This window comes from Babylonia areolata, chromosome 1 (genome assembly GCF_041734735.1).
Source record: "Babylonia areolata isolate BAREFJ2019XMU chromosome 1, ASM4173473v1, whole genome shotgun sequence".
NCBI lineage: Eukaryota > Metazoa > Mollusca > Gastropoda > Neogastropoda > Buccinidae > Babylonia > Babylonia areolata.
This window is the reverse complement of record NC_134876.1, coordinates 41,415,455-41,442,446: the sequence shown is the minus strand read 5'-3', so window position 1 is coordinate 41,442,446 and position 26,992 is coordinate 41,415,455. Positions and strand designations below refer to the sequence as shown.

General features: G+C 44.0%; 1 protein-coding gene across 1 annotated transcript; it reads left to right on the top strand.

The window, feature by feature from the left end:
• Positions 1 to 898: 898 nt before the first annotated feature.
• On the top strand, positions 899 to 23,261 carry LOC143292070 (RYamide receptor-like). Its single transcript, XM_076602251.1, has 2 exons — positions 899 to 1,698; positions 22,679 to 23,261. Exons 1-2 carry the CDS (start codon positions 976 to 978, stop codon positions 23,048 to 23,050), a joined length of 1,095 nt encoding a protein of 364 aa, XP_076458366.1. The 5' UTR covers positions 899 to 975; the 3' UTR covers positions 23,051 to 23,261.
• The last annotated feature ends 3,731 nt before the right edge of the window (positions 23,262 to 26,992 follow it).

Below are 26,992 nucleotides of genomic sequence, written 5' to 3'. Positions count from 1 at the left end.
GTGTCCACAGACGGCGGTAGCGGGGGCGAGGGTGAGGGCGAGGGCGCTGACTCCCTGCTCGCCACACTGAGCTCCTGTTTTCGTCCGTGTGCCTGTGTGGAGGTGGCCTGTGTGCACGTCTGCCTGCCCGTGTTCATCACATGCACCTGCTGGCTGTGAGACGTGGTTACTTCCAGCGACTGAGCACCGTGCTTATGAGGTTTCAGCTTGAGCGGTCCGGCTGGCATTTGTATGGGCAGCTACAGAGGAGCGGCCATTCCCCCTGAGTGATAATCGAGCTGATCCGCCTTCTCGTGGCCCTGTTTAATCATTGTATGTTGTTGGTGTATATGACGACGTGTTGACTCTATCCCACGCTGGCTTCACGTGCTTCACGTCAATGGCTTGCGCTTCTCCAGGGACGAGTTTAAGCGTCACGGTTCGTTGAACTGATGATCTTTGAACAGCGGTTCACAGGCAGTGACAAAGAATTTGTCAACACAGTCTCAGACTGAATTAGATTCCACATCAAGACTTGTCTTGTATAGTTTTATAGTTTGTAATATATATATATATATATATATTATATATATATATATATTATCATTTTAAGATAATGTAAAAAAGAAGCCACTTTCTCATGACAGTTGAAATGATAACTTGTGTGTAAACTGACGTATCAACAATAATCATTTACTTCAGGTTACAACTAGAGAGACTCAAACAAGAGATAGAAAAGGGAAGAGAAAATCGGAGGTGATCAACCATTTTCAGTTACTGTAGACATAATGACATGTAATATTAATGCAATGATGGCATGTAAATGAAGAGGAGGAAGGAAGACGTCACGAGGTCACCAGGTTGTGTTGTGTAGTCACCACAGAACGAAGAGGCATGCTTGGCCATCAGCGGGAGTGTCTAATCACTGAACACACGAAGGCTTTTGTTCTATTGTCCGTGCATAAAGTGTGACTAATCGTCCAGCCAGAGAGCGCCATGTCGCCCGACAACAACAGCAGCAGCAGCAACCTGTCCGACCTGGGGTACCACCAGGGCCAGCCCCTCTACGTCACCGTCATCATCGTCCTCATGTACACGCTCATCATCATCGTGTCGCTGGGCGGCAACATCCTGGTTTGCTACATCATCCTGTCGCACGCCGCCATGCGCAACGTCACCAACCTGTTCCTGCTGAACCTGGCCATCAGCGACATCATGAAGGCCGTCATTTGCAACCCCTTCACCTTCGTGGCCAACCTCATCCTCATGACCTGGCCCTTCGGGGAGTTCATGTGCCCCTTCGTCACCTATGTGCAGACGGTGGCGGTGTTCCTCAGCGCCTTCACGCTGGTGGCCATCAGCCTGGACCGCTTCGTGGCCATCGTGTACCCCCTCAGGCGGCGCACCACCAAGCGGACCTTCCTCAAGGTGGTGGCGCTCATCTGGGCGCTGGCCCTGGCCGTGCCCGTGCCCACGGCTATCCTGTCGCGCATGCAGTACGAGGGCAACGACACGTCCAACGGCCTGTGCCTGGAGGTGTGGCAGGACGAGCGGGACCGCTACATCTACAGCGTGGTGCTCATGATGCTGCAGTACTTCATCCCGCTCATCATCATCACCTTCTCCAATGCCAGGATAGGCTACCTCATCTGGCTCAAGAAGACGCCCGGCGAGGCCGAGAGGGACAGAGACCGGAGGATAGCGTCCTCCAAGAGACGAGTGAGTCTTGTCTGTCTGTGTCCGTGTCTGTGTCTCTGGCTCTCTGTCTCTGGCTCTCTGGACGGGAGAGTGGGGAGGGTGTGTGTGTTTGGGGGTTGGGGTGGGTGGGGGAGGGACGAGAGAGTCTGTGTTTCTGTCTAGCCCCGTCTGTGTCTGTATGTCTCTGTCTCTCTGTTTGTGCCTCTGTCTCTGCCTGTGTCTTTCTGTCTCCCTGTCTCTGTCTGTCTGTCTGTCTCTGTCTCTCTCAGAGAAGGTATATCATCAAGGTCGTCGAGATGGCAAATGTAACCACTGCACTACCAACGCGTGCGGTCTGAGAATTTTACCATGGCAACGATGTTCTTGTGTATATGCGCTGTTTTGTCTGTCTGTACATTGGCTTTCTGACTTCAGTCGATTGTTTTTTTGTGCGTTTGTCAGCTTCTTATTACTGATTTATATGTCCATTAGTTTTTGGTTCCTTTAACAACAATTATTTGGTCAGAAAACTCATCCTTGAAAAAATACGTAATGGATTTGAATGCACATATTCCGATTGCTGGTACTGTAAACTACATTTATTCAAGGTATTTTGAAGATTTGTGTTGTATCGATTGTGCTATAAAAGAATGTTTACGTAGAATATGTTCACAAGGGAAAATGAATGGTACCTTTTGTGCACTTCCTTTGGACACAATGTTTTTGTGTGTTTTTTGTTTTGTCTTTTCTTTTGTTTGTTTGTTTGTGGGGTTTTTTTAGGGTTTTTTTTGTACTAACACGTGTACTGACTTTAGAAGACCAAAACTTTTAAAACCTCGCAAGTTTGCAGATGTGGTACAGATGAAGTTTTTTTGTTTGTTTGTTTGTTTGTTTGTTTTATTGTTTTTGTTTTTTTGTTTTTTGCCTCGTGTTCATGTGACAAAAAACAATACTTATGACTGATTTCCACACGGTCTGTAAAGCAAACAAACAAACAAGATACTCGACAACACAAACGTGATCTGCCGTGAAGGTGTACATTTGTTTATGAGCTGGCGGAGTTCTTACATGCCCCTTTTTCTATCAGACTGAATGACCGTCTTCCGCTCCACCCTTTCCGAGACCAGACATGCAGGCTGATGAATAGCTATTGTTTGGTATGGTCGTGGGTTTGGGTATCGACGAGTACATTTAATGGTGTGCGTTGTGCTGTTTTTCTTTCTGTCTGTCTGTCTGTCTGTCTGTCTCTGTCTCTCTCTCTCTCCCTCTGTGGGAAAGGACTCCATCTTTCGGACACTCTCTGTTTCTTTGTCTCAGTCCCTGTAGTTAGTATGTAATTTGTGCACTTAAAAGAACACACGGCAACAAAAAGGTTTTCACTGGCAAAATTCTGCAGAAAAATCCAATGTGATAGTAAAAACAAACAGACTTGTAGACAGATATCAAAATCTGAGTAGCGCTGTACTATTGCGACGCGCTCATACCGGAAAGGGCAGTCTGACTCTTGACACAGAAATATTTTGTGACACAAAAGAAAGGTAAGCATTGCAATACCCATGTTCTCTGCGAGGCCGGCCGTACCCAAGTGCAATCCTCACAAAGCGACTGTCAGAAAAAAAAAAACCTCTCTCCATCATCTATTTAAATCGTTGCCTTCAAAATACGACACTGGAAAGTGTACCATCTCACTCGTCTTCAAAACATGAAAGTGTCATTAAAATGATAATGTGTATATTTGTAAGTCATTTCAGAGAATGTGGTTTGTAATGTGTTGTTAATTATCATGATTTAGATTACCTCATGTATGTATGACACTTCCACAGACATATCGGTGTTGTTTCTAAAAATTTCGACCTTCCTTATGTTTACCCTTTTGAATGGGGCCACGGCCTTCTGGACTACCAAACTCGCCTCTATCTATATCCCCTCTCACCCTCTGTCTCTGTCTCTCTCTTATCCCTGTAAAAGCGTGAAGGGGTGTGGTTGCTGGAGGAAGGTTGAAGTAAGTAGTACAGAAGATCAATGCTGGCTATCTCCAGCAGTGACAGACAAAACTTCTCGGAGTTGCAGTACCCCTGGGGGAGCGGGGGAGCGGGGGGAGGGGGGGGGAGGGAACCAGACCGTCAGACCAAGACAACTGCAGATGGTGAGTGGGGCGGCAGAGACGCGCCAAATCACTGGGCCGTCTGCCTCTTGCCAGTCCTGCTGGGAACAATCTGTTTGGTGGGGCATTCTTTCCAGACTCCTCCCCCCCCCCCTCCTCCTCCTGCTCCTTCGCCCTTTTCTGCTTCCTTCTCCTTTATCGCCTTCTCCCTTTCATCAACCTCCTGATTTTCTCTATCTTTTCTTTTTCTTTTCATTTTTACCCATCTCATTCTTCTTCTTGTAATGTGTTGTTACGTGTGGTGGCGTGCTGTATATCGATATCGAATCGCTCTGTATCGAATAAATCCAGTCGCAACAGATTTCCAATCTGCATGAAAGCCGAACAGCTCTCCCCAAGGAGAACGCGTTGCCGTGACCCTTTTCTTTTCTTTATTTTTTTTTAAGTGTGTATATATACTGGTACACGCTTTTGTTTGCCCGGCGATTTTGCCAGGAAACTGACCCCTCTCTCTTTCCCTCGTGCGAACACGCACGCACGCGCACACACACACACACATACACACGCACGCACGCACGCACACACACACACACACACACACACACACACACACACACACACACACGTTACCATTCTCTTATATAGCGAAGTGTGTGTGTGGGGGCGTCGCGGTGATGGATGAAGACTCAGATAATGGTTGGACATGATCTATTGCGCACCGTGAGATAGCTGACAAGGGCACTTAAATCGTGCCATCACACCTCGGCCCCATCTTTATCAGCAACTTCCTGTATCATATCCGCAGTTCTGGACCCTCTCTCCGGCAGTCCACGGGGTGGAACGTTCAGAAAAATGCTGACAAGCTTGATTAACACATCGCGCGTAGTAGTAGTAGTAGTAGTAGTAGTAGTAGCCTACGCACCAAACTGGCTGTCTGTGGTTGGAATCGTTTGGGCTGAAGAGTAGGACTGCAGCCCCCGAGGTCAGCACACTGGCATGTACTGTTAGGTGTTGACTGGGGTGATGTTCATGGCTGTGAGGTTCCTGGTTCACTGTATTTGTATTTCTTTTTATCACAACAGATTTCTCTGTGTGAAATTCGGGCTGCTCTCCCCAGGGAGAGCGCGTCGCTACACTACAGCGCCACCCATTTTTTTGTATTTTTTCCTGCGTGCAGTTTTATTTGTTTTTCCTATCGCAGTGGATATTTCTACAGAATTTTGCCAGGAACAACCCTTTTGTTGTCGTGGGTTCTTTTACGTGCGCTAAGTGCATGCTGCACACGGGACCTCGGTTTATCGTCTCATCCGAATGACTGTGCTGACCATAGTGCGATAAACTGGGTGTACACCGAGTAGAATAGCATGCTAATTTGGACGCAAACGAAGTAGAATCCACTCATTTTTTAAATTCGAGGTAAAGCAGATGGAACAAATAAAAAGACACCGAACTAAGCATAAAGCGAACTGTCTTTGATACGGGCCCAAGGTTGAACTGAACAAAACCCCTGGACTGGAAGCTGGCTTGGATGAAATGAAGCACACAGTATACAAAACTAATGGTATACCAGAAACCATAGTACAGTACAACTGATTGAAAGCCAAACATAGACCATGGCCAACTAAACGGTGATTAAAGCAACCAGAACTCACAACACGGTGACCTGAATTTGAACCAAATAGAAGTCTATAAGGATTGAATCAATCCATCACAAAGCATTGACAGCTGATCATATATAACTCATTATGTACTCCTCCGGGTGTAAATTGAATAGATCTGTTAGCAGATTAGATTAAGTGTGAATTCACTAAACAAACACCAAAGCACACACTAATCTTGGTATAAAAGGCAGAATCTAGAGTGCATAAAATCCAGCGTACACAGAACCACAGCACACCAAATCGAACAGTAAGCCAAACAGAACCCAAACGCTGTGAATGGAGAGCAAACCGAGCAGAACCTGCAGCGCACGGACCCTAACGCCGCCAAACAAAATAAAACCCACAGCGTGTAACCCAAGAAGCTGGCGAAAACCCAAACGGAAGCAACAGCACACTAAATTGGATGGTGAAACAACTCCCTGGGTACACTAAAAGAAGTGTAATCCAGACATTCCTGGCCCAAAATTAGAAATCGGTTCTCGTATCATGAAACTGTTGCATGCGACACTGTTCGTCACGTTTCAGCCTTCACCGGTTGGCAGAACAGAACGAACAGAATAAATCCTTTGTTCCCTGTTCCCAGAGGCTTGACGAGCCAGAGTAAACCGGTAAAGTTCCTATTTCACAGCTATTCAACGAACCGTGTTAGGTGAATTCACGCGTATGCTGCGCTCTCTTTGCACGGCACTGTTTTAACGCCGTGTGGAAGACGGCAGGATATGGTATCAAGCGATAGCTTTGTGCTTTCACTGCACTGGACCCTTTCATGGTGTTGCTATGTAACCAAACATAACTCATTACGTTGGGTGTGGATCAGGCACACTGGGTGTTGATCAAACAGTTCAGATCACTTCAGTTAAACTGTTCGGACAAAATACACGAATAACCTTGTGTATGAATAGAGTTACCACTCCATTGTTTGTTTATTACTGACTTTCCTAGCCCCATTGTTCTTTCAGTTCTAGTCCAAAAAAAAAACCCATCGAGGCTGCCATGTGGTTTTTCTGTATTGTCCGTATGTTCTGTGAAGCATATTCGTTATTAAATTGTTGTCAGTCTTGAATAAAAAGCTAATTTGTGTTTGCACATTCTTCTGCCATTGCTGCTGTGTGCTCATGTCAAATGATTGGTATACGGACAAATCCCGAGGTTCCATTTTTAGGAAGTGCTGGGTTTGTTCCAATGTACCATTTATTTACCTGTGTGCTAGCTGAATTGGTAACATAAACAGAGCTGAGCTGAAGTTGTGTACTTCAGGTATGGAGAGAGTTACCACTCTATTGTTTGTTAATTACACATACACGCACACACACGAATTCCTTGGTGCACAAAATTGGATGAAGGCCGAAGAGATCAATTAGCACAGTAACTTTGAATGTGGGCCAGATTCCTTGGCGCGCTAAAGTTGATGTAAGCCAAACAGATTCCTTGACACACGAAACTGGATGCCGGCCAGATAGATTCCTTTTTGCACTAAATTGGATACCGTCCAAGCAGATTCCTTGTTGCATTTAATTGGATGTCGACCAAACGGATTCCTTGACACACTAAACTGCGTGTAGTCCTAACAGATCCCTTGTTGACGCAGTAAATCTAATATAGGCCAAGCATTCGGTAGCACACAAGAATTATTGGATCAATCAGACCCCACAACACACTAAATCAAGAGTAAGTAAACAGCAAAATTGGTAACAGTGAAACTGGATTCACAGTAGATTACGTTTGGGCTGAATGAATTAGGCTTTTATCTGAAGTTCGTTTTCTTCTTGTAACATAAGACAAGAAGAACGCCCGAATAATCAAACACACTGTTAAGAAAAGTGATGCTGACACCCAACAGAACGTACAGCAGTGGATTAAAGGAACAGCACAATCTCAATAACATCAGTGTATTTCCTGTTAAACATTTCTTTTGTATTACTGAATTGTCTACCTTGGTCTGATTTTTGTCGAAATTCAATGAAAAATACCGGACAATCAAAACACTTGAAATATTATTTGAGCATTATTATGCACATTGTGTGCCTATTGTGTCTTCCATGAAGGAAGCCAAACACAACACATGTCTTTAAAAGGGAAGAATTTCAAGACGTGAGTCCATAGTGAAAACAGAGGTGAACCTTTCTAAGCAATGAACACAAATCATGCAGTTTTGGTTATTCAAAGTAAAATCGGTATTATCCGATGCACACGTTCTGTCGTTTTTCGCAAACGTTTCATTCCAATATTGTCAATATTGTGAGGAAACCATACAGAAGTCAGGACAGTGGCTTTTAATGATATCATGTTCTGAATGAAACATTGAATTTGAAAAACAATTTCGTTTTTAGATCTTGCTTTCATTTCGTTTAAGAATACACAAAATTTATGTAGAGTTTATATGAAGCTATATTGTAGTTTTTGAAGGGTGGTTCATAACGCTTGAAGCCTTTGACGTTGCATACAATTCCGATGTAAACACAGAGAAACGCTTGCGAACGTGAAATGTTCCCTTTATTTTTAGAGGGAAGTCTCTCTCCATTATCTGCTGTTTCTAATACGGAGCAGTCAATCACTCGAATGATGTGTGTGTATGTACGTATCATAAATTAAATGGTGGATATCTGTGCCGGCTGGTTTGTCATAATGTGTAAAATTTAATCAAAACAGTCTACGTCAGAACTGGTTTTCTTATGCTCCCACAAAGGTACTTATCGTGTTGTCATGGGCATGACTGGTGTATTTTGCGCATCAATATCCTTCTTGTTCATAAGACCTTCAACATAGTTATTGATCGACTGTAAAGAAGGCACCCCTTGTGCTCTTTTCTTGAAAAGTGTTATTAAAAGACCTGCCTGGACTGGGCAATAGCAGTATACATTATTTCAAGATGTAAATTGCTTGCAGCCAGTTAGAACCACGTGACGCTAAACGGCCAGGGAGTAAATCAATGTCTCAGGATGTTGCACTGGACTGAGGGAGGGGAAGATGGTGGGCGGCCGGGTACGTCAAGTACAGAAGTGCACTCCCTTGTTACAGACCGGAGGCATGAGCACATCCACGAGTGAACTTACTCATCGAAAACGAGGATATTAGAGCCCGGATTTATTATGGACTTTGTTATTGTATATCTTGCATCTTCCAGTGAGCCCTTTCGGCTTGTGGTGTGGAGACAAGTTTTTATTTTTATTGCTATATTTTTATTTTATTTTTTGAGAGGGGGGTGTTAATCAGAGTATCTTTAGTCCCCTGCGAATTGATTGTGAATCTCTTGTCACTAGCCTCCATACTGATTTTGTTGCAAAGTTTCAACAGCAAAGGCAGTCGTATGGCACCGGGAGCCTGCTGCATGTTTTATGTATGCAATTATGCAACATTCTTATGTGCGTGCGTGCGTGCGTGCGCGCGCGCGCGCGCGTGTGTGTGTTGTTGTTTTTGGTGATGGTGGTGGTGGTGTCTGCTAATTCATTCTCCTGTTTCTTCCTGTGACCCCCCCCCCCCACCCCCCAGCACCTCTCCCCTCCCCTTCTCTCTCTCCTCCCGGCACCCTCCCCACCACACCCTTTCCCAAAATCCTTGATAATCACCCTCATTAGAATACCGGCAGGATGTTCAGTCTTAAGATCTGTTTAACTTGCAAAGATCATTGATCCGATTTGGGTCGACAACCATCGATTCCACACTGACATTTGGCAACATACACTGCCAGACAAGGTGAGTAACGGTGGGGGGGGGGGTAGTGGTGGTAGGGGGCAGGGGGTGGGGGGGGGGGTAGTTCAGTTCAAATACTTTGCTGATGCTGCTTTTTGTACGCCGTCTTGGCTGGACCCCGTGCTGACTGCAGTGTTGGCGCTTTGACAATGGACAAACAAACTCAAAGCCATGTTCTCCACATGTTGATTATTCTATTCTCTGAAGGCAACAAATTGACAAACTCCATGTTACTGTTGCAAAGAAACATAGAAGCACAATTAAGCAAAGTGCGAAACGTTGTCGTGCGCACATTGAGCAACATACTCAATTGGGTTCAACGGGGCAGTGACTAAACACGCAACATGAATTTTCTTTGGGAAGTAAAAAGAGAGAGGGTGAGCCATCTGAGACGTTGAGGAAGCCAGGAGTAGGGTGAGCGGGTGGGTGGGGGTGGCTCGAATACTTTGATTAGAGCAAACAGGCTACCATGTTCGATCCATCCCGTAAACAGGTTCAACCCAGGAGGCAGACTTTCATATTCAATTTTGCATCTACCGATTTCCCATCCGTACACCCTTCCCTCCTTCCCTTCTGTCTGTTTGTCTTTGTTTTTCTCTGTGTCTCTCTCTGTCTCGCCAGTCCGTCTGTTTGTCTTTGTCTTTCTCTCTGTCTCTCTCTGTCTCTGTCTCTCTCTTAGTGCCTAGTGTAGAAATCTTTAGACAGGCAGTGATACACTAAGTAAGCCAGTGATTCACTTTATACTTGCCTAAAACTGAGAAGATACCATTGCAAGTGGCCAGCGTGCCAGTTTCATGTTCACATGTTGATATCAGGCTTCACGTGAAGGGTCGTGACGGCAAATATATTTCTAACTCACCCCACCCCTCCAACCCCACTTCTGAGGTTAAAGGCTAAATACTCACTATGATCCTTCCTTTCGAAAGATATCTTACCGAGAGCAGGGTAAGCCACTCCACTGGTTTGCTGTCTTGTTCGATCTATAGTTTGGTGCAAAAATATGCGATTTGCATTGTTGGCCTACCGTGGGCACATGAAGCACGGCTTGATATGAAATCCATGTCCTGGTACACAAAGACAAGTGCCTAACCAGTCTGATTTCGGGGAGGTGTTGAATTGAAATAAAATTATGAAATTATGGTGCTTAGAGCCTCGCCGACCACTAAGGCCATCTCAAGGCTGTCGCCACGTTAATACATACTACAAGGGTAAAAAACAAACAGTTAAAACGAGTCACCACTTTAAACTTTCCACTCAAAGTTGAATTGATTGATAACAAAATCGCTGGGGACTTCGGAAAATATAGATCAGACTGCAGGTCAGTGTTTGGAATGTTGATCAACTTACATGGAGAGTAAATACAAACCATATTTTCAACAATAAGAAAGCCCAATCCTGCCCGCCTGCACTGCTTCAGAAAGTTGAAATCGTCCTGTATTCGAAAGGCATCGAGCAATATATTTCGGTTTGATATTTTGAGTAGGGAACGTATAGAAACAAAACAAAAATGAATTCACTAAGCGAAACGTAGAAAGCGAGGGTAATTGGAAAGGTGCCCAGGTGCACACGGATGACTAGTACTCTGTGTGTGTGTGTGAGAGAGAGAGAGAGAGAGAGAGAGAGAGAGACTAGGTGATGAAGTAAGCGAAGATCATATATTATGAACTGCCCCTCGAGGCGCCAGCATGGACTTGGTGTAAACCATTCATCTCAGTGGGCGCCAGACCTCCCCTTTCAACTCTTTGTACACCCCCAGTCAGAAAGCAGTCGCAGAAATGGTGTGGGCAGACAGGATTATTTTCCTGCCATTCACCACTCTGACAGGAAGCACTGGCCACAACCCTGGGAAGTTTACGCAAACTCTGCGGCACTCTATGTGGGGAAAGATTTCCTACAATGCAAAAGAAAGAGAGAGGCCAAAAGAAAAGAAAAAGCCCCAGAAAGATTGACCCTTGCATCAAGACTTTCCCCGATATCATCTTTCAAGCTAATCAGTGTCGTCTTTGCTTTGAACGGGTCTGGAAAAAAAAAGGACCGCACATTTGGAGTGTATGATCTTCACATAACTGCGTGGCGGTGAACAGATAGATGTCTCCACTGTGATAACTGAAGCGATACACAGAAAGTGTAGAGTGGGTTTTGTGCACCTACTCACACATGATTCAAATCATGAGCATAATGCCCAGTGGTTGTCGTGAGCAAAGCGAAGATAACATCTCACTATAACTCTGCCCGTATCTGTGGTCCAGGTCTAACGAAAGTTGTATACGGTCATGTCCTTGCGTGTCTGCTTTCTGTCACTGAGTGTGTTGGCATCTTCACGAGAGCATAGCCTTGTGTGTGTGTGTGTGTGTGTGTGTGTGTCTGTCTGTGTATGTGTGTCTGTGTCTGTGCGTCTGTGTGTGTCTGTCTCTGCTTGTGTTTCTCACATCTTTCAGTCTGCTGCTTAAACATTCACCTATATCTGTGTACATTTATCTATTTTAAACATGTAAGATAAGAACTTTATCATCTCATAAATAGAAACCAGAGGCGGCAAAAAAGCGGACAATTGCTCAACACGAAAATGTTAAACATGACTTAAAACGCAACGTTAAGCATCTGAGACATGCGTATACAAAAAAGCGATGCATATTGTCGCCTTAGAAGGACGTTTTGGTTTCACTGAAATAGACACCATCGGAACTTGGACTGTAATAGCTTCACAGTCAGGAAATTTCATGACAGAAATTTACTCCGTGCCTCTGCAGTTATTCGTGTAAAGAGGACAGGGGACAGCACGGTGCCTTGAGGTGCACCAGTGGAGGCAGGGCTCTGAGAAGAATGGACAAACTGAAAACGGACAGACTTAGTTCTATTGAGAAGAGAGCTAATTGTCCAAAGAAATAGCTTAGGGTCAGCATCTAAGCCCTGCAGTTTGGGGGCTAGAAGATAAGCGAAGACAGCGAAAACATTCACACAGGAACACAAGCACCTGTGTCTCGCCCCTAATGAAACGTCACTATCTCCCCTCCACCCCTTACCCTCAGGCTCCACCCCTCCCCTCCCCCGACCCCCGCGCCCCCCTCCCCTCTGCCCCCCGCTCCCCAACCCATCCACCCCTCCCCACACACAAACTCACACACACACTTCCCCGGTCCTATCCTTTTATCATTCTCCACTCCTCGACGAACGCTCTCCAGAATATGAATATTTTCAAATTAATTCATATCATAAAGTCAGGTGGTCTTATTTTATTACACAACCATCGTTTTAGGGGAAAACATAACGCAACATTCACCACGAAAATGAATGGACTTATTTAAAAAAAGTATAATATAAAATGAAATAAAATAAGAGGGGAGAAGGCGGCGGGACGTGGGTAGGGGGATGGAGTGAGGGGGTGGGGGGTGTCATGGAGGCAGTTGCCTTCCTTGTTACTGCTGCTTTTTGTAAGGCGCTTTGCTAGCACCGTACAGGCTGCACTCTCTTAAAGCGTTGTCTCTCTTAAAGCGTTTGATATCAACCCTGACTCCTGGGAGGAATCTGCAGTGGACCGTGACAAATGGCGCGCTGCTGTGCACAAAGGCGCCAAGTTGTGCGAGGCCAACAGCACTGCAGCAGCTGTTCAGAAGAGGCAGGCCAGAAAGTCACGGGCAAACAAGCTCCCTGACAATGATATGCCTGTCTTTGTCTGCCCCAACTGTCAGCGAACATTTCGTGCGCAGATTGGACTATTCAGCCATCTGCGCATTCACAGATAGATTCATGAGCATCCTTCCCCCCACCCCACCACCACCCTCCCCCCATCCCCCAGCTGGATGACAACGATGGTCATCATCGATCTCGATGGACACACCACCACCACCACAGGCTGCAGTTCCAGGCTCTTTAGCAATCGGCAAACTCAAATCCATTTTCTTCACGTGTTATCATCCTTTTCTCCGAAGGCAATACAGAATTAACAAATACATGTTTCTGTTACATTGTCTTATATTAAAAAAAAAAAAAAAAAAAAAAAAAAAAAAAAAGGCAAAGAAACACAATCAAAGCAAAGTGCAAAACGTTGATGTGCGCTTATTGAGAAACGTGATTTGTTAGTAAGAGAGCTAAACACGTAAACTGTTATTTCTTTGGGAAAGGAAAAAAAAAAGGAAGCTATCTGAGATGTATGGCTGAGGCTGGGATTGGGAGGGAGGGGTTCGATTCCTTTCATCTGAGACACACCGGCCTCCCGTTCAATCCATGAAGCGTTCGATCCACGAGGTAGAATTTCGAATTTCATTTTACATTTTCCGTGCTGGCATCCGTACATCTCTCTCTCTCTCTCTCTCTCTCTCTCTCTCTCTCTCTCTCTCTCTCTCTCTCTCATGATATTGACGTGAAGCAAAAGATCCTGAAAGAAAACCAAGTTAACCCCTGTCTAGATTGCAAGGAGGCAAGATTCATTTTCCATATTGTAAGAAGACGGCATCAAATCGATGATAGCTGAAGTGCTTTTTTTTCTTCTCCCCCTTATATGATACGGCATATAGAATATATCAGATTGCTGGGTGGCCGTGTTGTGGTTAGGATGTTATCCCTTTGAATAAAACAGTCAGCAGTGTGCAGAACAAGAAACCTGGAGCATGCCTGCGAACCCATTAGAATGCTTTACAGAATGATTTGCTATTGTCAGCGCCATTGTCACTAATGTACAGTTTCCAACAACAGGTTTTGCCTGATAAGTGTCTGGTTATACTGTATAGTGTTCGACGACCTATCCCATTACTTACCATATATATTTATGAACACCATATATATACGAACACACACACACACACACACACACACACACGCACGCACGCACGCACGCGCGCTCAACTGAACATACAATTAACTGAGATGACACTCTCATTTTCTACATTACGCCCAGCCTCCTTCAATTTGATGTTTTTATTGCCTCGTTATTTCTATTTTTCTTATCATCCAGCACTCTGAAGAGTTACTGAAATGTTACATGGGAATCCAGCAAAGAGTTACTGAGATGTTGCAGGGAAACCGTTACAGAGGAACTGGTGTGCTACAAGGAATCCGCCGAGGAGTTTATAAGATGTTACAGGGAATTTCAACACAGAGTTGCTGAGATGTTACTGGGAATCCAGAACAGAGTTACTGAGATGTTACTGGGAATCCAGAACAGAGTAACTGAGATGTTACTGGGAATCGAGAACAGCGTAACTGAGATGTTACTGGGAATCCAACACAGTTATTGAGGTGTAATTGGGAAATCCAGCACACAGTTACTGAGATGTTACTTGGAATCCAGAACAGAGTAACTGAGATGTCACTGGGAATCCAGCACAGAGTTACTGTGAGGTTATTGGGAATCCAGCACAGAGTTACTGTGAGGTTATTGGGAATCCAGCACAGAGTTACTGTGAGGTTATTGGGAATCCAGCACAGAGTTACTGTGATGTTACTGGGAATCCAGAACAGAGGAACTGAGATGTTACCGGGAATCCAGCACAGAGTTACTGTGAGGTTATTGGGAATCCAGCACAGAGTTACTGTGAGGTTATTGGGAATCCAGCACAGAGTTACTGTGAGGTTATTGGGAATCCAGCACAGAGTAACTGAGATGTCACTGGGAATCCAGCACAGAGTTACTGTGAGGTTATTGGGAATCCAGCACAGAGTAACTGAGATGTCACTGGGAATCCAGCACAGAGTTACTGTGAGGTTATTGGGAATCCAGCACAGAGTAACTGAGATGTCACTGGGAATCCAGCACAGAGTTACTGTGAGGTTATTGGGAATCCAGCACAGAGTAACTGAGATGTCACTGGGAATCCAGCACAGAGTTACTGTGAGGTTATTGGGAATCCAGCACAGAGTTACTGAGATGTTACTGGGAATCCAGCACAGAGTTACTGAGATGTTACTGTGAATCCAACACAGAGTTACTGAGATGTTACTAGGAATCCAGCACAGAGGTACTGATATGTTACTGTGAATCCAGCACAGTTACTGAGATGTTACAGGCAAATCAGTAAAGAATTACTGAGAAGTGTCATTCGCTCTGTTAATCACAGCCACACTATCGCCAATGATCAGATCCAATGTGAACCGGTGCACATAACTCTTCAGTTTTTGTTTGTTTGTTTGTTTTTTTTTGCATCATCACAAGACACATCCACTTATTCGCAGAAGAAACATCCATGTCTTCGCCGCCTCGCAATTTTAAGTGAAGTCTGCCATTGAAAATAGGTTGTGCATGGATGAAATTTACGCGTGCCCTCGTGCGTCTAAAATGTGTGTGTGTGTGTGTGTGTGTGTGTGTGTGTGTGTGTGTGTGTGTGTGTTTTCCAAATTTGGAAAGAAAAAAACAAAAAGCAAAATAAAACCGCTTTACTTGAGTACGCGCGTGAGTCCACCAAGACCCATATTTCAACATCGTCTTGTCTGTTTTAAAGGTTTATATGTTTGTTTGTTTAGTATTGGCGATGTCCTGGCTTGTTTCAAGTATACAAACCTATCTTACCTAAAACCCTGAACAATCACATGTCTTGTTATTGTCTTTCCCTGGGAATTTTAAGGGTTATATTTCTGAAGCCAGATACAGTGAATTTTGTTTCGAAAGGAAGTGTTTGTCTTGAACGCTGTGTCCAGAATGACACAATGAATTCTACAGATTAAAAACTTGTTACTTATTTATGATGATGATGATATGGATACTTATATAGCGCCTATCCTCGGTCGGAGACCAAGCTCTAAACACTTTACAAACACTGGGTCATTTGCCTATCTGGGTAGAGTCGACTGACGGCTGCCATTGGACGCTCATCATTCGTTTCCTGTGTCATTTCAGGCACGCACACATACACACTCAGCGTGTAACATTTTACGTAAATGACCCCTTTGTTTATTCACCCCACCATTTAGACAGCCATACTCCGTTTTCGGGGTTGTGCATGCTGCGTGTGTTCTTGTTTCCACAACCCACCGAACGCTGACATGGATTACAGGATCTTTAACGTGCGTATTTGATCTCCTGCCTGCGTATACACACGAAGGGGGTTCAGGCACACGCAGGTCTGCACATATGTTTACCTTGGAGATCGGCAATATCTCCACCCTTTACCCACCAGGCGCCGTTACCGAGATTCGAACCCGGGACCCTGAGATTGAAAGTCCAACGCTTTGACCATTGTGCTATTGTTCCCGTCTTTTATTTACAGTTATTCATGTATTCATTTGTTTATTCATCGCAAACAATGGTGATTCAACAAATATTTTGAAATTACTCCATGGCTGGGATCTCCATGTTCACTTTTGAGTTGATGTATATGACCGATTAAACGTAATGGCAGTTGCTTCAAGATCAGGTGAAAACGTTTCACGTTTCACTTCTCTTACATCTTGTTCACGACATTTATTGTATTTAGCATAGCATTGTATTTAGTGTGAGTAAAAAAAAAGATTACATATGTCTATCTGCGGTGATCAAAGTAAGTTTGCTGAAACCTTCACAGGCATAGCCGAATAATGGAAGCTGGTGCTTTCATACAGAAACATGCATTGCGGTTTTTTTTTTTTTTTCTTTTTTCTTCATTACAAAATCCGTCCAACTGATTTTTGTTGCACAGAATGGGAATGCATCCAATCTTTCCAGTGCTCGAAAAGGCGCTGGGGTCTTCCTTTAACTTTCCGACCCCGTTGAAAGGAATGATAACACTGGGTAAAGATGGTGTTGGTTATCTTACGTTTCATCAGGCGGTTTTCTGTATCTTCTGCCCCCCCCCCCCCCTTCCTCCCCCCCCCGCCCCCTCTCCCCAGACACACAGTGTGCAAGAGTCTATGTAAGCTTCCTGACGAGTACTTCCTGTCAGAGAGGGCAGCTGAAGGAAAGGAGTCCCGTGTGTCCACACCGCTTCTCTGACTGCTCTCTGACAAGGGGTGTACAAAAGGTTGGAACGGGAAGGCAGCCGTCTCCAGGGGACTCGCTTCCTGAACCTCACTTTCTTTCCCTCCTTCTCTCCTGGAGAGAGAGAGGGGGGGGATGGAGAGAGAGAGAGAGAGAGAGAGAGAGAGAGAGAGACGCACATGCAGAAAGAGACAGACAAACAGACAGACATTCAGATAGGCGGGCAGTAGGCAGGCAGGCAGCCATAAACAGACGAAGACAAAGAAACACAATGATAAGTTTAATTTTCTTGTTGTTTTCTATTTTTTTCCCCTGTTCCAGTAAGAACATGCTTATAATCTGCCAGATACAGTCGTGCTCTCAATGAAAGTTACGCGAGCAGAAACGTAAGAACACAGTCACTACTATCCCCATCACCATGATATGACATCCAACACTTGTACAAGCAAAAGGTATGAAGAGAACTAAAACATCTCGTCAATTTCTCGCGCTGTACTATCGTTGTGGGGATAAGGAACTGTCTGTTGTGTTCAGATTTAGCTCCAAGGACTTGGTCGAAGTCTGCCACTACTGTCTGTCAAGATCAAGTCGGAGTGGGTATGAATCATCAGTCAGGATCAGGGTCGCCGATGTGTCACCTGTCCAGTAAACTATATTTCTGTGTATCTTCTTGCACCCTCCAAACCAACATCTAATCCTCCTATCGAACACAGACATTTTTTTTTTACTTTCTCAAACAATACCGATGGGATCGAGATCGAGATTTTAAAGAATGAGTAAGGTGACCATTTACTTTTCACATCGGCTGATCAACACACCTAACTGTGATCTATAATCTAATCTTTATTTTCTAAAGTCTATAATGACTTACACTTTGTTAGATACCAACGGTACAAATGTTAACAAGTGTTCGGCGAAAAATATGAACATTAATTGTTGTCTCTCTTTAAAAAGTGCTTTTCCAAGTTAAACCGATGGTATCAGCAGATCTTACTTAAGCAGAGACTGGGTCGTGCGGAAGTCCTGAGCCAGAGATTCCACACCCTCAGACGACACGGAAAGTTGATGAAAAGCAAGCATATCTTTTACAGGGTTATTGATCCAAGTGTCACGATTAGAGTCATCGCTGACGGAGTTATTGACAGAGCAAATACCCCGATCTATCTGGAGTGTTGATTTAGAACAAACGTTTGACAGTCGGACAGCCCCCAGCTGTCTTGGCATGAACGCCAGCGTCATGCAGAACAAACCTCCAGCGGAAGTGTCAGTGCAAACACTGACGGTCAGGTATAACGCCGTCGTCGTCTCCCTCATCCTCTTCGATCCACGCTGTCACTCTCAGTCCTGCCGATTTTCTTCATCGATTCAGTAATTTTGCTGTGGGACTGGTAAGGCAAAATGACTGTGTGTACCTGGACAGGGGTTTTCAATCCAGCAGTCCGTGTTTTCTGAACAGGTAGGCTGCCGTGGGATCACAGTGGGTTAACAATGGACCTTGCTACATCAGGCCAGTTTAGAAGATTGAATAAGACAGCAGACAAGGGAATTACTGCACCAGACACATTTAGAAGATAAACGAAGACTGCAAACCAAACGACTTTCACATTTCTATGCAATGCACAAATCTTGGTAGGAAACAGGGCCATGCGGAGTATTGGTCTTTTTTTCTTTTACTGGAAAAAAAGAGACGTTAGAAATCTGTTTTCACAATCTTCACCTGCAGCCCACTACCATCCTGATATTTGAAACACTGATTGGATGCGGTAAGAGTTTGTCGAAGAATATGAGTAAATTTGTGGTGTATTTTAGATAACTGCATTCAGTTAGGTGTGGCAGCCAAAGTATCTAATCTATCATTAATTGAGCGCGCAAGAGAGAGAGAGAGAGAGAGAGAGAGAGAGAGACAGAAAGAGAGATGATTTGGCAAGTGACAGAGGATTGGCCTGCACTCAGGAACAGCCGTGGTTGACTGCCTTTGCCAGTTATGGCCCGTGGGAAAGGTAGGCAGGTGGAGAAGGTCTTTCTGTCTGCCTGCCTGACCAGATTTCTCTAATCTGATGTAATATTTTTTTTTTTATCGTGTACGGGCTGTGTTGTTATGCACACACACACACACACACACGCACGCATGCACGCACACACATTCATACACGCACGCACGCACGCGCGCACACACACACACGCACACACACACGTACATACACACACGTACATACGCACACGCACGCACGCACGCACGCGCACACACAAACACACACACACACACACACACGCACGCACGCACGCACACACAACTCGTGTTTTATTAACAATCTAGACACAGTAGATACTCCCTTAAAAGGAGGAGGTCAGCGCGTGCAGAAGGCAACAAATGTTTTTGCATTGTGAACTTTCCATTGGGCACGTAACAGTAGCTAAACAGAAGCATTCTCATTATCTAAAAGCAAAGAGTAACTCCCCTTTATTCAGTAGGGATATATCTTTTGTTAAAATCAACATGAATGATCATTGAACAAAAAATAAAAGCAACGAATTTTGAATAAAATAGTACTTCAAAATTTATCTTAAGATGTATGAGTGCAAAGTAGTGGACACTGCCAACTGGTGCCAATAAGAAGGGATGATAATTCACATGGGAGGGACTAAAGGGTACTCTAATTACCCAAGGTTAAGAATAGAACATTATCACCGCACCTCAAAGCCAAAAGGGCTTACTAAGTGATGTACGTTTTGCAGTGACAGAGTCAGTAATGAAACCAGGGCTCTGATGTCTTCGTTTTTCACAAGGATGAGGGAGAACCGTCCCAAATCAGTCCAGGTTTAATATCCTCTGCCGTCGTTATTCTTTTATTTTGTGAACGGTTTGGCTGGTTGCTGGTTCTTGAGCTGTTTCACGTATCCATATTCACGTATCCATATATCCTAATATCTGTCTGTCTATCTATCTATCTATTTGTCTGTCTGTCACTGTATATGTCTGCAAATCTACAGATACCTATTCATCTATCAATATATTCATGTTTATTCATACACACCCTCAACCCCCCTCCCAACACACACACACACACACGCCCACACACACACCCAGAGAGAGAGAGAGAGAGGGGGGGGTTGCATAAGCAAACATATGATCAGAAAACGGAGAAAAATAGAAACAGAATTCCAGCCAAAATGTATTTGTCGTTCTGAAAACGTATAGTGAAATTGTTGTCCAAACTCAAGAATCTGCTGTGATGACTTCTACTCATGGTTTTAATGCGTAGTAAATGTACTTAGTTCCAAAACACACCCTTCTGATGCTTTGGCATGGAATAATGTCGTGATCAATGGAAAGACTAGGTATTCATCATTCGTAAATGTTAAACTGCTGCTGTTCCTTTCCATTTCTAAAACAATTTTCCCATTATATAAAAATGGACATCTTCTCAAGAAAAACCAACAACCCATCGTCTGATATCACTGATAGTGAAAGGACGCTAAACTAAAGAACGAACCAACAACCTTGGTTTCGTTCAAGTTCGCAGTGAAACCAGGGCTATCACATTCTCTCTCTCTCTCTCTCTCTCTCTCTCTCTCTCTTGTGTTGTTGGCAGACCAGACAGAGCAGAGGGGATCAAAGCAACAACATCTGCAAAAAGCTACAGAAATATATCTGTCAGCACGGGGAACAACTGAAACCATTCTCTGGCTTACCATTCCTGTTCACCTCCTCGGTTACTGACGTCAGTTATGAACAGAAAGAAAAAAAATGAGATGAGAGAGGTAGCGTGTTGCCTTCTTTAGAGACCTGGTATTTGAAGGAGAAAAAAAATGGGCACCTCGATGCTCCAGCGATACATGATAGCCCGTGCCTGTGCATGCATTTCATGTAACTCCTCAGTCATTTTTGTTCACGTCCTGACTTCTGCGAGCACTTCCCAGAGACTTTTTGTAGAAACGGACAGGCAGAAAGAAAGCGATGGATACAAACCGCGCGCGCGCGCACACACACACACACACACACACACACACACACACACACACACACACACACACACACACACGGATAGAGAGAGAGACAAAGAGGAAGAGACAGAGAGAAAGATAGAGAAAGAGAGAGCGAGAGCGAGAGCACTGTTTCTTCAGGCAGCGAAGCGAGAAAGAGTGACGCCTGATCTGTAAAGAATGTCTTGGCAGCCCCCACTGGTCCGTATTGTTATCTCTCTCTTTCTGTGTTTCTCACCGATACGAACACTTGCACACACACACACACACACACACACACACACACACACACACACACACACACACACACACACACACACACACACACACACACACACACACACACACACACACACACACTCACACGCGAGCTCATGGTACCTCACAATAACTTCATAATAGCACACCAATGTTTCCAACAATAACAATACGATCGGGTGATTCTGTGGCCTCTCCTTCCTTCACGCAATGATGAATTGTGAGAGGAATACAGCTGCAACGATCACTCATCATTTCATCGGAAGGTCTAAACTCCAAGGTACTTGATTTTACCCCCACAGCTCTGAAGACACCTGTCTCGTTCTCTGATGCTCAGTAATGCATGTTGATGTTTTCTATTGCCCCAGCACGCTTTCCGTGTTGGTTTACTTGGGTTAAGGTCAATATAAAAAAAAACTGATGTATTCCTTTGCTGTTGACAGTCCATGCACATTAGTGCAAACCGTGCCGACATTGGTCAAAAACGTTCGCGACGTCATGGTATACATAATCAGGCCAAACTGTGCCTCCTGTGACCCTGATCTGGGTCAGAGTTCTTAGAACTTTGACCCGTCCATATGCATGCTAGTTTCACCGATTTCAGTCAATCATTGCTCGAAATATACGCCGTGATAGAAAAGAAATAAGCCAAGCCAAGTTCCTTGAGCTCATTATCTTGAATCCAGGTTAGGGTCAACGTTATTGATCACACACACTTGCTAGCTATTCCAATGATGTTTTCACTGGTCCAAGCTGCACATGAGTCGGTCCAGCAGTTTGCCATATGTGCTCACATATATACACACATGTGGATAAAGGTGCGTGGAATTTCCCTGATACATTTTCAGTCTTGAATTAGGTGTTAGAATCATTTATAAACAACGTGTGTTTTAGATATATCCATATATCAACGTGTACCAATTGTTTATACATTACAAAATACACTGATCATGATGTCATATGGAAAAAAACTAAAAACATCTTTTTTTTAAGTTGAGAGAACATGAAACATAACAACACACGCACACACTAATGCTGCCTGCATCGTTTATTTTCATCTTATGATTGTACGCATAATTAAATCACGTCACCTTGACATTTCCTGAAGGACACATCAGAAGCTAAAAGCAGGTTATTTTTTTGGTTGGCAGATAATGAAGACGATCATCGTGGTTGTCTTCATCTACATTTTAACATGGTTTATTAGAAGCAAAGTAACACTGGGGGTTTTTGTTGTTGTTGACAGATTATGAAGATGATCATCGTCGAAGTCGTCATCTACATTTTAACATGGTGCATTAGAAGCAAAAAAACTAACAGTGGAATTTTGTTGTTGTTTGCAGATTATGAAGATGATCATTGTGGTTGTCGTCATGTGCATTTGAACATGATGCATCAGAATTAAAAAAAAATAACCGATGGATTTTTTGTTGTTGGCAGATTATGAAGATGATCATCGTGGTAGTCGTCATCTACGCCGTGTGCTGGCTTCCTCTCCACGGCATCACCATCGCCGGTGACCTCGACCCCTCGATCTACAACCACTCCCACATGAACATTGTGTGGCTGTGCTTCCACTGGCTGGCCATGAGCCATTCCTGCTACAACCCGTTCGTCTACTTCGGCATGAACAAGCGCTTCCGCAACAGCCTGAAGAAGCTGCTCAAGCTGTGCCACATCATCAAGATGTCCCGGGAGGAGCTCTACTTTCAGGCCATGTCTACTGATCGAGACAGGTCCAGCGTGTACGAGTCCATTCGGTCTTCCCGCAAGTCTTTCAACGGCCGCTACGCTCCCAAAGTCAGCTTGTAGTGGCACAGGATCTTCGGCCAACAGCCGGCATAAATGGCACGTCTTCGTTCTGGAGAGGACAGGATGAAGCCAATCACGTCAGTGCTTCAAGAGAAACCAAACGTGACTGCCCCGTGAATCCGAGGTTTCTGTTCGTGATCAAGGAATTGTTTAAAACGGATATTCACGCCCTGCGTCTAGTGGCGGTGAAATGTGGAACTTCGTGTAAGCTGCTCAACTAATTCGCTGGAAAGTATACTAGACTGTACAGAAGCTGATCTTAGAACATTACTAATGTTTTGGAGATCATCCATATTTTTATCCTAACAAGACGCTCCTGTTGTTGCAAACTGGTCGTTTCAATAGTAGAGGCGAGAAGCACCTGCAGTACCATCAGTTTTTATATTGAAAGAATACCCTCGACAGTCAGGCCACTGCCATGACCCTTCATTCACCGGTATTGGCTGTGTAAGACAGTCCGACAGTCCGACAGACTCACAAATTGCATTAAGATTTTTTTTCCCTTGCAAGGGAATTTCTTTTCTTATCAGTCCGTATGCCACAATCCACATCCAATGCATAATGTGACACAAAGTCGTAACAAAGAACTAGGAAAAGAAATACAGTAAGAATGTTCTTGGTTCAGTCGATGAATTAACAAAGGAAATTGTTTCTTCATGTGGGCCTCATCAACAGGAAATGTACAGGAGGGAGGGATTGGGGGTTGTAACCTACAAATCAGTACAATCAATGCACGTAGACAGAGCATCGGGTTCACGCTGTTTTCACGGATACATAATTAATGTACTCAGGCACAACAGCACATTACCTCCCATACAGAGAGATTACAGCTGTTGGACCATTGGACACTGACTGATGAGAGAGAGAGAGAGAGAGAGGTGGCTGCGAAATAAGTGTGTTCATGGCAACGCGGCATTGACCCAAGCGAAGACACTGTTCTTTCAACGGCTCGTCATACGCTGTTATCTTCTGCAGATAAATTATAGGGACACGTTGGACCAAAACTTAATGGTCAGGATGTGAATTACGGCGAGGTTACAATAACGATGAATGTCCGAGTCCGCCGCCTTTATTATGTGAGACCGGGGATATTTCGTTACTCTCAAAATGGGTGAAAAACTGGTAAAGAAATCAAGGGGGTGGCTTCAGTTAAAAATTGGTCTGATTTGGCAGTTTATATAGAATGAAAGTTATGAACGAAAACAAAATGATATCTATCAAAAAGGTGGAGATAGGAATCCATGCTTTTCGCTCTTGTTTTAGAAAATTAAACCTAAAATCTAAATTAAGAAAATTTTCATCGTCAGAAATTCCCATTCAGTGTTCGTACAGTGGCATTTGGTACTGGCAGGGTAGCGAACACAGAAGCAACAATACTTTGGGAAAGCGGAACCTGATTAAATACCTAACTTCAGGCCGCTCCGTGGAGAGCATACCTCTTCCATCAGTGGGCAGTAAGGAACATTGCACATTATTCCCACAATAAATTTGCATTAACACGTTTCTGGATATGGATCCAGATGATGATGGCATTCATAATATTTCGTGTATTTCTCCTTCCAATGGCCAATCATTCCACGAAAATTATGTGTCCAGTGTTGTATTATACCGCAACATTTCACGGAAATCCCTTAGTATTTTCTCAAACTAACAGTTATTTTGGCTGTATGTTCCAATGGTCAGGGAACATTTTAAAAGGATTGCCCTCAGAGTTTTATCGATTTGTCCTTAGCCCGTAGCCGGCATTTTAACAAAAATGTCAGGAAATTCCGTCCAAAACAAACAGATTGGAATAAAAACATAAACGTAATGAAAAAAGGGATCTAAGTAAGATATATATTGGAAATAGCGATATTTGTTACAGATGCACTGCATTGAATACAAGCAGAAATGATTGCCATGTATCAAATGAAATTGATAGGTATACTTGATTTTCGACATCATTGAGAATTCTGGTTGTTGTTGTTGTTCGTGTTTCTGTTGTTCTTGCTGTTGCTGATGATGTGGTTTAAGCAAGGGAAAATGGCAAATTAATCAATGGCGTAGCCAGGTGATGTATGTGAGTTGTGTGTTACTATTTCGTTCCCTCGATACTAGAAAATTTTATTTTGATGCACACTGAAATGCAGTAAACTGTGTATTTACTTCTTTTTTTTATGAAGTTATTCTTTCCTTCATTCATGTTTCTTTTGTTATGTGTTTTAGTATTTGAACCAGTGTGTGTGTGGCAGTGATGATGATGAAGATGAGAAAAACAACTGATAGTACCAAACGTAACACTAGAACGGGCCTTTGTTGCAGTGGATGGTGGTGGTAGTGATGAGAGTGGGTTTGGTTTGGTCTTTCTTCCTGATCTGGTGCCGACTTCAGAAAGCACTGTAAGCGCTGTTGAACATTGCATGCCCATGTATTACCTGTAGTTGACGTGATGAATCCACGACAACAACACTCCCGAGTTAGCTTTTGAAATAGCTTGGCAAGGATTGGCATGAAATACGAAAATGGATAGATAAATTAACTCAATCACAGTCCAAGGGTTCATCATTTATTTCCTGTTTGATAAACATGGAACCAGTTCTGTTTCAGGATTACAAAATTAGTGCGTTGATAAAATTAATGGAAATGGCAGTGATACATATAAACAGTCTAAACTCTGCCTATCTCTCTGTCTCTCTCTCTCTATATATATATCTTTGTCTCTCTCCATCTCTCTCTTGACCCTCTCTTTCTCATAACACCCCCCCTTCTCTGTCTGTGTCTTTCTCTCTTTCTCTTTCTCTCTCTCTCTCTCTCTCTGTGTCTCCCAGGTGTCTGAGCAGTATTTAGAAGCAACTCACAAAGGCTAATCAGCTCCATTAAAATCGCTCACCCGTCACTATTATGGACTGTGGGGGCACGTGGACTCTGGACTGGGCAATTATCTCCATAACGAGCCATTATTTCCGCGTTCACAATTACGGGGTGAGACGTAGACATTTCCCCGCGGTTTGTTTGTCAGTCTTTCGTGTTCAAGGACAGAAAATGGTTTGCCGTGAACCTGATGACAGACAGCTGGTTGTTTTCTCGCTTTTGTCTTTCTTTCTTTTAATTTCTGGTACAATGTGTTCCCTGTGGTGTTGAAACGTAGAACAGAATCCTGGTCTATGTAAGCACAGCAAGCACACAACAAGCCAGTGTGATTGGCTATAGCTGCAGAGACATGAACCTGTCACACACGCTGCCTCGACTTAGAGAGAGAGTCAAAGGCAAATGCATATGAAGGGCAATGCCAACCCAGTCCCTCGTGGATACTTTACTGCCAGATAAGCGTCTGCCAAGTGGGGACAAAACACATAGAAGTGAGGAAAAACACAGAAGTAAGGGCAAACACAAAAGTAAGGGCAAACACAGAAGTGGGACAAACACAGAAGTAAGGGCAACACAGAAGTGATGGCAAACACAGAAGTAAGGGCAACACAGAGGTGATGGCAAACACAGAAGTAAGGGCAAGGACAGAAAGGACAGAAATGGGGCAAACACAGAATTAAGGGCAAACACAGAAGTGATGGCAAACACAGAAGTAAGGGCAAACACAGAAGTAAGGGTAAACACACAGAAGTAAGAGCAAACACAGAAGTTGGTCAAACACAGAAGTGATGGCAAACACAGAAGTAAGAGCAAACACACAGAAGTAAGGACAAACACAGAAGTGAGGGCAAACACACAGGAGAGGCTAAACACAGAGCTCTCTCTCTCTCTCTCTCTCTCTCTCTATATATATATATATATATATGTGTGTGTGTGTGTGTGTGTGTGTGTGTGTGCATAACTTCCGCGTCCGCAAACATCTCTTTCTGCTCCTCTCTCTCTCTTTCTCTCATTCACTTTTTTTTTATCTTTGTCCTTGCCTCCGTCACTCTCTCTGCCCCACCCCTCCCTCTCCCTCTCTCCTTCTCTCCCCTC

What these genes read in the sequence shown, in the direction of transcription:
- LOC143292070 (XM_076602251.1), top strand. Translation starts at nt 976, where the DNA reads ATGTCGCCCGACAACAACAGCAGCAGCAGCAACCTGTCCGACCTGGGG. An exon ending in TAGCGTCCTCCAAGAGACGA is followed by an intron (nt 1,699 to 22,678) that starts GTGAGTCTTGTC and finishes TGTTGTTGGCAG; the next exon opens with ATTATGAAGATGATCATCGT.